General features: G+C 44.7%; 1 protein-coding gene across 3 annotated transcripts in view; it reads right to left on the minus strand.

The window, feature by feature from the left end:
• CDC42BPB (CDC42 binding protein kinase beta) overlaps positions 1-11,220 on the minus strand; it is a 98,990-nt gene extending 87,770 nt beyond the window's left edge. For all 3 annotated transcript variants that reach the window (XM_035105480.3, XM_035105471.3, XM_035105453.3), the window contains exon 1: positions 10,374-11,220. In XM_035105480.3, the coding sequence (XP_034961371.2) occupies positions 10,374-10,551 (178 nt within the window). In that variant the 5' untranslated portion in view covers positions 10,552-11,220. The remainder of the gene's footprint in view (positions 1-10,373) is intronic.
• Between the last annotated feature and the right edge of the window lie 2,167 nt (positions 11,221-13,387).

The following is a 13,387-nucleotide window of genomic DNA, read 5'->3' on the forward strand; positions in this document are numbered from 1 at the left end:
CCAGGGAACCGGCTGAAAGGCCATCAACATGGGATAAAGCATCCCCTACCACTCTCTGGAAACCATTTGGATCCATTAAGTAGCGGGGCGGACCATCCGAATCGGTCCCACCTCCCTGCAGAGGGGAAGGGTTGTGGAGAAGTCCAGTTGCACCAGGAAGTGATCTGACCATGGCACTTCATTAGTTTCGCTTTTATTTAGTGTCAGATCACCAACATCCATTGAGGTGAACACCAGGTCCAAGGCATGTCCGCGGCTATGAGTTGGGCCAGACTTATTCAGGGACAGTCCCATGGAGGCCATGCTTTCCACGAAGTCCTGAGCGGCCCCTTGTAAGGTCGTGTCGGCATGGATTTTAAAGTCCCCTAGGACAACCAAACTAGGTGTCTCCAGGAGAACATCCGCCACGACCTGAAGCAGCTCGGGCAAGGAATCCTTGGTGCAGCGGGGAGGTTGGTACACCAGAAGGAATCCTGTACTGCCCCTATTGCCCAACTTCCAGAACATGCACTCAGAGAAGTGAGTCTTCCCAATAGGACGCCTGGTGCAAACTAATGACTTCCTAAAAATCACTGCAAACCCCCCTCCCTGCCCACAAGGCCTGGGTTGCTGTGCGTAAGAGAAACCTGGTGGACAAGCAGCAGCTAAAACACGCCCATCTGCTTCATCCAGCCAGGTCTCCGTCACATATGCCAGGTCAAGTCCTCCATCCACGATCAAGTCATGGATGGCAGTGGTCTTATGAATCATTGACCTGGCATTGCACAGCAGCACCTTCAGGTCATGTGGGTATCCCTTGCTGATTCCAGTATCCATCCGGTCAGGACCAGACCCGGAGGCAGGGATAGTCCTCAGACAAATAATAATAATAGTGATTATGTTTTACGCAAAAATCCAACACAAATATTTTTAATTAGAACTTTAACATATGATTTTAAATTAAATGTATAATGATATCAAAGTTATGTGATTGATAATCTGAGCTTTATCCGGCATTAGTTTAAGATGCTCCAAACACTATCTTAATAGTCTCCCTTTCTCACCACTTTAGTCTAGGGATTTACTTCCTTATGGACAACACCAGCTAAATCTACCATGGTTATATGGTGCTGCGCTTTCATTGGTTTCTATTACATTGACGACAGATTTCCACAAGACATGGAAGCAACCATTTCTAATGAAGCTTAAAAATAAAATGATGGTGATTTTAGCATTTGTTCACATTTATACACCACCATCATAATTGTCCCAGCAACATATGATATAAAGTTTGAATAATTATGGTAAGATGATAACTACATTGATTCATGTAAATAAGTATGGTCCAACATATTAAGTAAAAAGGTAATTTCTCAGACAAGGGAAATACTGATGGCACTTAGCCCCAAATCTCCTAATGACTGCCTCCAGGAATTTCAAAAGATATTACACTGCACTGGAGATAAAATAGTGCTCTTCCATATCCCATAGCAAAACTGACAGAGGGCCCAAAAGTACTTTCCCAATGGCACTGTCTGAACTTGGCCATATTGATAGGACTGGAACCACTGTAGCACAGTGCCTCCAATTCCCAGTCCATGGTCTATGTTGTCAATAGCTGTGGAGAGGCTGGGGACCAAGGTCACCCTCCCCTTGTCCTGCAGGGTTTCAATCCCCACCCAGCCATGAAGTTCACTGGGTGACCTTGGGTCAGTCACCATTTCAAAGCCTAACCTATCACACAGGGTTGTTGTGAGGATGAAATGGGGAGGAGAATCATGTACACCACCTTGAAATCCTTGGAAGATAAAGGTGGCATATAAATCTAATTATGTAATAAAATTAATAAGTTTCCATATATTGCTATGCATTACGACCATCCCAGTCATCTAAGCGTAAGCGCTGTAAGTGGGAGAGCCACCATAAGATGGTGTAAGGTGGAAATGACAGCCACAGTCTCATTTTACACCAACTATTGTGTAAGCTTTGTTTATATGTTTATGTTATATATTGATGGTTGAATCTTTTATGGCTGTGTACTTACCTTCTTTTTAATGCAAATTACTGACAACTACTTGAAGAAAATGGACCTGGGCTCTGTAACTCATACTCTTAGTTATAAACCTGTTTAGGGAAGCTTGTAATGTTTAATAGATTTTTGTATTTTAATATTTGGTTGGAAGCCGCCCAGAGTGGCTAGGGAAACCCAGTCAGATGGGTGGGGTACAAATAATAAATTATTATTATTATTATTAAACAGATTGGACTACTGCAGTGCTTTCTACCTATGGCTGCCTAGATAAGAAACAACAACTTGCATAAAACACAGCTGCCAAAATCCTGGGTCATGCTCAACAATCAGATTATAGTGTAATGACTCTGTGTCCACTGTTACTTACACATTTCAGAGCTCAATTTAAAGTGCTGGTACTCATTTTCCATTCTTAAGGAAATCAGCCCTGAGTGCTCACTGGAAGGACAGATCGTGAAGCTGAGGTTCCAATACTTTGGCCACCTCATGAGAAGAGAAGAATCCTTGGAAAAGACCTTGATGTTGGGAAAGATGGAGGGCACTAGGAGAAGGGGACGACAGAGGACGAGATGGTTGGACAGTGTTCTCGAAGCTACGAACATGAGTTTGACCAAACTGCGGGAGACAGGAGTGCCTGGCTTGCTATGGTCCATGGGGTCACGAAGAGTCGGACACGACTAAACGACTAAACAACAACAACTCATTTTTTAACCCCCTTCATGATCCAGAACAAGTTTACCCCCAAGAACTGCCTTCACCTACCCAAATCTTAAAGATGCCCTGCTCTCTATCCCATGAACTGGACAAAACTGAGGACAGGACCTTCTCAGTGATGGCACCACAACTCTTCCTGGAGAACTCTGATAGGGATCCTCTCTTCCCAGTTTTAGGTGGGTTGTGAATGCTTCTTTATTTAGACAGACATTTGCTGTGCAAGTTTTCTATTTTTACCTGTTCCAAGTGCTTTAAAAGTTAGCTTTGTTTCTGTTCACACCATTTTTAAATTGGTTGTGTTTTATAATAATATTCATACAAACAATATAGATTATTTTGGTTTGCTATTTCTGAGTACATTTTATGTAGGAAAGCAAGCCAAAATGGCCTCAAATTGCTACCTTTTAAAAAAACAACACTACTATTAACATAAGCCTCCAGACCATAATTTGAAACTATGGCATGAAATGAGCTTTCAAGCTATGGTTTGAAGGTTAGCACTAACCATAATCTCATTGGGACATCACAACAAGTCTCCTGCTGCACAGATGTGTGTTCAGCTATGATTTGGCTTAGCAGTTCATCCAAACACAGGCTTATAGTCTGTCTTATAGTCTGTCTCACTCCAGACAAGCCATCAACTGCAACCAAGCTTTAGGTTTACAGTTCATGGTTTGTCCAGAGAAATTCCAACTATAAGTCCAGGAGTAGACAAAATGCTAAGCCACAAACCATGCTTGAATCACAGCAAAAGGAAGAGTGGGAGAGAAGCACAGCAGCCATGCTCTCCTCACACTGTGCAAGTGAACTGTATTGTGAGAGGGAAGGAGGAAAACGATGGAGCAGGAAGGCACATAGGGTACTCCCAATCTTCCAAATCATGGATTGGACAATCAGAATGCAACATCTAAACAGGCCAATGTATATGACACCTATAAAATCCCAACATACTTTGTCTTTTCTTGCTTTCTGTGGGTCAGAGTTTCAAATAAGTAATCTTTAAGTACTAAACAGATATGTTGCTGTAGATTTCCAAATTCTCTTAAATGGCTTAAATAGCAGTTGAGCTTTCTGTGCTAGACAGATGTTAAATAATGATGCTACACTCAGCTGTATCCTCCAAATAATGGAAGTGGAGATAACCCATCTCATCAAACTATTTTCTTTCCTTCTGCCATCCCCATTCATGTGTATGCCATTCCACCCCGTCTCAACTTCCATGCTCCGATACACTCAGATGGAAAAATGAAACATTTTCATGCCTTTGAGTCAACCCTTGCAGAGTAAGAACAACGTAGACTCAAACTGTGCTTAGGCACTGTCCTTCCCCAAAGCACTTCATGCTCCATATTTTAACCTACGTACACAGAAGAGCTCCAAGTTCTGTGTGCATGCAGAGGCTACTCAAATCTTCAACATGAAAATAATAAACACTCAAATCGTGTAATAGTTTATAAAATCAAGCATCAGTTTGCTCATCTTTTTTTGAATGCTACCACCTGTTCCAATATGCACTGGCTTGGAACCCAAGCTACCTTTCTGCAAAAGGAAAGGTGCCTTCCATTCACATAAGGGACTCTAACACAGAAAAGGCTCCAGCTGGCAGAAAGGGAGGAAATAAGTTTTGCCAGTTTCCTTTTTTCCCTTGCAGCCACCTCCCATGCTATTCCAGAGGGCCCCTGTCCTAATCTCCCAGAGGAGATTTTCATCAAACCATGAAGAGAATCCACAAAAGTCATCCTATGCCTAGCAAAATAGTTCCACTCATTGGAACTTAGCAATCAAACCCCTGGGTTGTTGTTTTTAATAACTGGAGCACACTTGGGACTATCAGTAATAGCTTGAAAAGGCCAAGATCAAATGTGAACCTTATTGATTCATTTTGCTCAGCTCTGTCACCCTAACATTCCTTTCTCCTGGTTTATTCTATTACCATGTTGAAACCTTGTAACTCTTACAAAAGTAATTCTAACCTCAACTAACAAATCCAGAGCAACAATTGATATCTACATTCTGCTTCTATGAACTAATAAAAAAGCTGTTGCTAGTCATACACCTGAACATACGAAGTTGTCCAGTATTGAATCAGACCATTCATTTAGTCCAATATTGACTAAATGCAGCTCTTGACTGACAGCAGCTCTCCAAGGTCTGAGGCAGGAATAGTTCCCAATCCCGATAACCCTTCAGTTGTAGCATACCAAGGACTGGACCTGAAATCTTCTAAATGCAAAGTATGTACACTTCCACTAAGCTATAGTCCTTCACTATTTGAAATATCTTGGCCGCTGGCATCAACCATCTGAATTAATGTTCAACTATTTGCTAACTCTGCCAGAGTGAAACTAAAACTATATGTAGCTACCATTTAACAGGTGAAGTAATAGGTTATCAATAAGGTATTTCTTCTAAAAAGACAGAAGAGCTTCGCTAAGGGTTTGTGGCCTGTCACTAATAGTTGCATAGTAGAGTGTTGACAAATTTCAGGATGTTCAACAACTAGGAATTTCCCTGTTGTTTCCTTATAAGCACTAGTAGCCTAATGGAAGATGGCAAGTCACAGAAATAACTTGGGCTTTTAATAGAAAATTCTGTTTAGGTATTAGGATAATGGTTTGAAAAGTTCTTTTTTGTAACGGGCTTTAAACACATCCAGTTATCCTGTATAGCACCATATGGTGGTTCACACATGCATTTCAATTGCTTTTAAAAAACTACTTTCACTCTGATGCTATAGTCTGCTAAACAAGGCAAATGTGGGTAGAAATGGGTGCTAAGGGTCACATTATGGGTCACTGCCCACATCAGAATTGAATCAGGATGTTGCACCAATGCAAGAGTTCAGGACAGTGTTAATTAACTACACACTAAAACATGATTTTTGTGTGTGGAAAAGCGGCATACAAATAAAATGAATGAATACCTCCAATTCTTTCAATAACTGCAGTCTTTCTAAATGCTTCACAAGGAACTTTACAGTGAAGATAGTCAGTCTATAAAAAAGGGAACTCCGAGGTTCCTGCAGCAAGTAAGATGGAGTCATGGGTGGTCCTAGGCAGCCCTTATGCTTCTGTTCAGAGATTACTGCAGAAATAGCAGGAGGCAAGTGGAAGCTTTGTTATGCTGCTAGATCTGCCCCAGACTGCTGCAGGTTAGGAGACAAAGAACTCTCCTCTCTTTGCTGACACGATCAAACAAACAAAAAATTAAGATTTACTGACATAATAGTATTATTGGTTTAATGTGCTATTTAACCAGCCTTGTATTTAAACAGTAGCCTGATAGTCACAAGGAACTAGAAATTCCATACAGACAAGTGAGTGGACTGGCAAAGGAGGGAAGATTCTTTGCATTTCTCCACCACCAGTCAGGCTCAGTTTCCATGCTAGTTGTGGGGAAAGCCCATCCCTGAGCCCAGTCCCTCCTTGGCGAACCTGTTTTGTAGAACACTTTTAAAAAGAGCTGCCTGCTAAGAAGGCAGCATCCTGCATTTCCATGCTGAACATGGAAAGAGGACTTTCCCTACTTTCCAGCCAGCAGGGAAACACAGGCTGCTGGCCTCTTATCAGGCTACGAATTTTTGTGGGCTTATTTACAAAACAGCATTGGATTTCAGTAAAGTGTGTAATCAGTTGACAATATTTCACCAGTTGACTGAAGGGAATGCCAAACCTAAACACAGCAGAATGCAAGTATTATTAATTTTCACACTCATATATACTTTTGGTGGCCAAGAATAGAATGTGTGTAGGGCAAGGTGGGAGTTTAATCAGTGTAATTCATTTTCTTGATTAACCTATGACACTATCACAGAGTCTTTAGGATGTAACAAGTCATATATAAAATAAAATCAGTTAGCTAATTTTTATTTCACTAAGTTACTTCGTTTTGAACTGTAGTAATGGCATTTAAAATAGTAGCTGTAAATCTTTTCTACTTTTTTAAAACATTCATCAGTCATACAATGATGATATGGAAGCTACTGCACTGGTATCGGAATATAAAGGTGTTCACTTCCAGAAATATGCCTGTCAATTTCCTCTGTCAACCAGTACACAAAAATGACCTGCACATGCAAGAACACTTTTACCTTCATGAAATTATATTACAGCAATTTATCCACATCAACTGGTTTACACAAATACACAGAACTCATGATGGAGCTGCACCATATTTCTGCCACAAAACAAGCAATCAATGTGGTGGGCTTCCAAAGCAGATGTTGGACCTTGTTTAATTATTCAGTTGGCAATTATTGACGCCAATACAGATGACTCCAGGAAGTGAATCCTCTTAGTTGGTTAATGTATAACAAAGAGCAATGGTCCCTACAGAAATTGAGAGCCAGCTGTTCACATTTTAGAACACTAAGTCTGAGCAAAAAATACTTCTCCAAAATTACATGAAGCTCTTTCTAGGGAAGTTCTGATACTTTTTTAAATACTGTAAGTCTTCCAACAAAAACAAAGTAAAACAACAACAACCATTAGGAAGAAAGGGAATAGTTTTTGAAAGAAGCAAAATGGAGCATTAATACTCTTAAATGTTGGTTCCCCACCTGACAACTTTTTATTGAATGGAAGTTAGTTGTCCTTAGCGATAAATCTTGGTCAAAAACAAATTTTGAAACCATTTCCAGTTTCCTTTGGACCTATCTAGAAGCAGACAAAGTACTTTCAGAATCAAGAAAATGTAACGTGCAGCATTTAAAAACAGTATGCCGATTTATATTTCTATTATTATTATTACAAAGTTAACTTAAAAAAATAATTTCTCTGTCCTTTTTTCCTGCTTCAGCCTGTTTAATTGCTGCACACTTTTCACTGTCAGCATGCTTAAAACTATGATCCCAAAACACAATTATTGTGTATTCTGTATAAAATTTAAATAAAGTTAGCAAAAAATATCATGAGGATTGTGGAAAACTGACTTAGTGCATTGAACATTTACTCACAAACATACCCCTAACAAACCTGACAGAATACGATATGAAATACTGTTGAAACAGTGGAACTTGAATGCCTACTTCTCCTTTCCTCTCCCTCCACCCATTCCAGGTAGAACAGGCTAAGAAAGGTCATGGGATTAACTTGGCATTTCAGGCTAAGCTTAGCCTGGCACCAAGCCGAGGATATTTCACTGCTGTGTTTTCTACGTACATTTTTATTTATCTTCATTTTTTTTATTCCTTTTGGTGCAAAACACTCTAACCAGTGTTAAATAACATACAGTACCATCGCAACAACAGTGTCAAAACACAGAAGAGCTCATCTGAAAGCATGTACTGTATAAACAAAAGCTTTTTTTTCCTCCACATCATCTATAAGTTTGCTCAGCAGCACCTCAGCTGTAGGTGCTATACTTCTGAACTGGCTTGCACCTAACACCACCCACCCTTTTGAGCATCCCCCTCAGTACCATATCCTGGAATTTCCCAAGAAGGGGGTTTATGAATTTCATCTCTCTCCCCCCCCTCCTGTCTAATTCTTGCGGATAGGCAGACTCATTATTGCATCCAGGCAGGTCAGCTGACATAAGAAATCACTTGGTCAGTTGCCACATGACCACCATAATTCGTGGAATCTCTTCCTACTTGGAGAATTTGTCACGTGTAGCCTCCAGATCAACTTGCAGCCCAAAACTGCAGACAACCAGACTACACACAGTTAGGCCCACATTGTTTCAAAACTCATAAGTAAACCAATTAGTTAGTGATGCAACGATGAAATCCAGTCCATCAAGCTGTGCTCCAAAAGTTCGATCTCAACCTTTTTTAAGTCACCTGCCTTCAACTGATGGGTAGGGACCCACTACTGGATTGTGATCTGATTTAAGGTGGACTGCAACAGGAGCACTTCCACCATGCAAACATGACAAGTATGGTAAGAAAATGCGCAGTTTGACTGAAAGTTGGGTCCCACATCTGTAAAAGTTGAAAACTACTGCTGTATATCAAGAGGTCCATTAGCTACAATAGCTTAACTCCCAATCCAGAATGCTGGCAAATGCTACCCTCCTGCTCCCCAATTTGGAAAAGCATCTCTTACTGTAACCAAACGTCAAGAGGGGTTTTTCTTCCCAAATTGGGGGAGGGGAGATAATCATTCATCTAGATTACTGTAACAATATGAAGGCTAATCCTGAATTTACTCTCCCAATATGCCATCCAACTCTGCTATGATAGAATCAGGTTCCCTCACTTTAGCACTTTATTGGCCTGTAGGTGAAAATCTTCTTCTTACAGGCACATATATATTAGGCACATATATATTTCTGCCTGTACAGTATTTCTGTACTCCTACAGAACAGTAGTGTACTTCCTTGCTGGGAGCTGCCTCTGCTATGCAATAGCATCAATTATCTCCAATACAATATTTATCCAAACTGCCACCAGCATGCAGCATTTTCACAAACCACGTAACATATTCTCCTCAAAAGACCCTCCTTGACTATGATCTTGGCCAGTCCTTGCTCCTACCTGGATCGCGCATTATTGTTCCATATCTCGACAAATTCAGCTATACAATTCCAGCCCTCCACACCCCAGCAAAGTTCCTGTTCCTGATCCTGCATATGCATCATTATCTTTCTTCCATATCCTTGCTACTTCTATTCATGAGTCAATGCTCTTCCTACCCCACCCAACTTCCTCACCCCACCACAAGCAAATTCATAGGCTGACAAAACCCACTGCCAGACACCTCACTGACCGATTCCTCTTATTTCAAGGCTTGCTCTATGTTTGTGCTACTCATCACCTCCTTAATAACATTTTCTCCCATTTCCCACTGCAAGCCCAAGAGGTGCCATTTATACCTTAGCTGCTCATTTCTCCATGTGCAAGATTTTATACTTACTGGTAATAATCTGGAAGTATCCCCACACATACTCCAAATCTAGATACCACCTCAGCTTTCACTTCCTTTATGTACGCTGTGCTTTATATTTTGATGTGTCCTCTGCTTGCCAAGCTCCACTAAACACTCATTCCCTCACCCTCATTGTTGTCACCACTCCCAGAGTCTCCTAATGGAACAATCATCAACAGGCTATGATGCCACCCTCCACACCAATACCTGTGTCTGTGGCTAAGCTAGGCCCTGCAAGAGCAGCAGCTCTCCCTGCTCAATCCCAACCAACACTTCCTTCATGCAACCACCATGCAGGCCCTGTTGTTGCACCATGCCCATTGTCCCTTCCCATCGCTGTCAGATCCCTCTCCCAATCCGCTCCCTAAGAAAAAAACGATCCCCGAGCACCCGGAAGCATTCTCCAACTCCCAACCCGGTATTATCAAAACTCGCCTTTACTTAAAAGTTTGCTCTCTTCCTTACCCTCCCCCCACCTCCGAAACTATCCCGTCCTCTCCAAACAGACCTGGGCCCAACCCTCAGCTGACAGGTCTCCACAAAGTCATCTGCGTGGGTCTGTGGCTCCGTCGAAAACTCCCGTAAGCAAATGTGCGGCGGGCCAGGCACCCACCCCCACCCCCCCCAAACACCCTGCGCTCCCCACCGGAGATTTCCTCGTTTGTATTTCTTAGCTCCCAACAACAGATTCAGGGCCCGAGCCTCCTCGAGAGCAAGCCCTGGCGATCCCTGCCCAAGATAGCTTCCCCACCCCCACCCCTCGATTCCCCGGCTCTCACCCCACTCGAGGAAGTCGGAGACGAGCCTGTCTCTGCGGAGCGGCGAGTCCCGGCTGCACTCGGTGTAGAGGCCGACCAGGAGGTCCAGCAGCGCCTCGACGCTCAGGACGCTCTCGCTGCGCCGCGGCCCGTCCAGCAGCAGCTGCTCCAGCTTCTTCAGCCGCACCTTGGCCGACATGGTGGCGGTGGCGGCGGCCGCTGCTACTGAGCGGAGCGGCTGGCCGAGCCCACCAGGCGGGAAGGAGGGAGAGGCCGCGAGGCTGAGGGAGCGAGAGAGAAGCGAGGCAGGGGGGGAAATACGAGAGAGAGGAGGGCGACCGAGGAAGAGGGAGGAAAGGAATGAGGCGCCGCCTCAGGCTCTGGGCAGCAGCAGCATCCGGCTGGTTCCTTCCTCAGCGCTCTCCGGCGAGAGACCCGGCGCCCCGGGCCCGGCTGCGGCGCTGGCGACGGCCACTGCGCCTCCGCGCTACGCCCGCATTTCCACAGGCCTTCCTCGGCGGCGGCGGCGGCAGCAGCTCCTCCAAGCTCGGCTCCAGGCCCGGCTGGTCCATGGGCCGGTCCCTCCCCCTTCGGACCCGCCCTCTCGCTTCGCCTGGCAACCGAGGAGGAGGAGGAGGAGGAGGAGGTGCGTGTGTGGTTGTGTGCAGAAGAAGCCGGGCGGGGAGGGAGGGGAGATTGCGGTCGCCGCCGCCGAACCGGTGGTCTCTTCCCCACGGTCTGAGGGAGCTGCCACTAACGCCGGCAGCGTCTCGCTCTCTCTCTCTCACACACACACACCCCTCCCTGGCGCGCCCGTGCGCACGCGCGCCTGGGATCGCGATGCGTTGGCTGTGGCCATCCGGGCAACGGGAAAGGAGGGCGAGGGGCGTGGTCGGGTGGGGCGGGGCTGTATCGTCCTGAGGAAGCTTCCCTCAGGTTGGCCGCTTGCGCAACCGTTGGAAGCCGTTGCCCGGGGAGAAGTGAGCCGCCGAGTCATACTGTATCTGATTATTATTATTATTATTATTATTATTATTATTATTAGGGCTTCTTACCTGTCCTTCACTGCAAAGTCCCAGAGCGGGCTGCAACCATGTAAAAATGCAGTATTAAGGTTAGTTAAAAACAACTACGCCTCTGACATTCGGTACATAAAATGCAGTATGAAAAGCACTTTGAAGGACCGTTGACATTTGTACGGCGCTTTCAAGGGTTTTAAGCGCTTCAAGGGCGTTATTTGTTTGTTTTGTGAAATTTTTACGCTGCTTGATTTGTCAAACAAACAAACCATCGCAAAGCAGTTTACGGAAAGATAAAACATTAAAAATCAAGAGAAGTTTACAGCCCTGTTTGGAAATACCAAGACAGATTAAAATCACCTCGGTTTCCTAGGTTGGCATGTCTGAACAAGGGTGTTTTAGCAAGCGCTGAAAACGGTGCAGAGAAGGCACCTGCTTGGTATTGATAGGCAGGGTTATGCCGATTTTTATCAAAGGAAAGAGGCTGCTGTTTTATGGAAACAATACAGTACAGTGGTCTAAGGTGTTGTTTTTTACCTCTCTTCCACTCCTTGTAACTTGGAACAGCTGCATCAATGGTGGAAATTTTGACTGGGTGGGAGCAGCAGCCTCTCCCACCACAGACAGATCACTTACCCTCTGCCCCCTCAGTTGCCTGAGGTGAACTGTTTTCCTTTCCTTTCCTCACCTTGGGGTGAACTCTGCCGTTGCAGGGTAGGATGGGGTCTTGTAGTATGCCCAGAGACTTGGGCTGCAAACCCATATCCACATGTGGAGATTATAGAATCATAGAGTTGGAAGAGACCACAAGGGCCATCCAGTCCAACCCCCTGCCAAGCAGGAAACACCATCAAAGCATTCTTGACATATGCCTGTCAAGCCTCTACTTAAAGACCCCAAAAAATGAGACTCCACCACACACCTTGGTGGCAAATTCCACTGCCGAACAGCTCTTACTGTCAGAAACTGCTCTTACTGCCAGAGCAAGCATGTGTGGAATGTTTCTACCTGGATTAAATGTCATTCATATCCACACTGCACATTTAAAGGGAAAGGTAAAGGGACCCCTGACCATTAGGTAGATCCAGTCATGGACGACTCTGGGATTGCAGTGCTCATCTCGCTTTACTGGCCAAGGCAGCCGGCGTACAGCTTCCAGATCATGTGGCCAGCATGACTAAGCCACTTCTGGCGAAACCAGAGCAGCACACGGAAATGCTGTCTACCTTCCCGCCAGAGCGGTACCTATTTATCTACTTGCACTTTGACATACTTTCGAACTCCTAGGTGGGCAGGAGCTGGGACCGAGCAATGGGAGCTCACCCTTTCGCGGGGATTCAAACCGCTGACCTTCCGATCAGCAAGCCCTAGGCTCAGTGGTTTAGACCGCGCCGCCACCCGCGTCCCACACTGCACATTTAGAGCACTCTAAATACCACTGTAGCATCCATTGATTCCCAAAAAGGATTCCGTGGGCGGGGGGGGGGGGACGTTTGTAGCTCTTGTGTGGGGTGTGGGGTCCTAAAAAGTCTTGAGAGTGAAATTCCTGCAATGCAAGGGGTTAGACTAGTCAGGGTCCCTTCCAAGTCCACAATTCTATGATTCTATGAAATACCACCCACAAGGACATAATAGCTCTTCTGCATCAGGCCAGTGGCCCAACTAGTCCTATTCTCGCAGTGGCAATCCAAATCCGTGTGGGAAGCCCACAAGCACTACATTGATTTTTCAGTGTGACTTTCCTTAGTGAAAAGAGTACACCTTGAACTGTTTGAGCATGCCCCCCCCTATTCCCAGGGAATAAGGTATACGACTTGAACGTTTTGGCTCCCAAACGCCGCAAGCCCGGAAGTGAGTGTTCCGGTTTGTGAACATTCTTTGGAACCCGAACGTCTGATGGGGCTTCCGCATAAATGTATGTGGGGAAAAGATTGGTGCCAGAATTATTGTAATCTGGAATTCTCCACAGGAGCCCAGTGCTTCCTGGGACCCAGATTAAGGTTACATTGGAAAAGC

Source organism: Zootoca vivipara, chromosome 1 (genome assembly GCF_965207765.1).
Source record: "Zootoca vivipara chromosome 1, rZooViv2.hap1.1, whole genome shotgun sequence".
NCBI classification, from domain to species: Eukaryota; Metazoa; Chordata; class Lepidosauria; order Squamata; family Lacertidae; genus Zootoca; species Zootoca vivipara.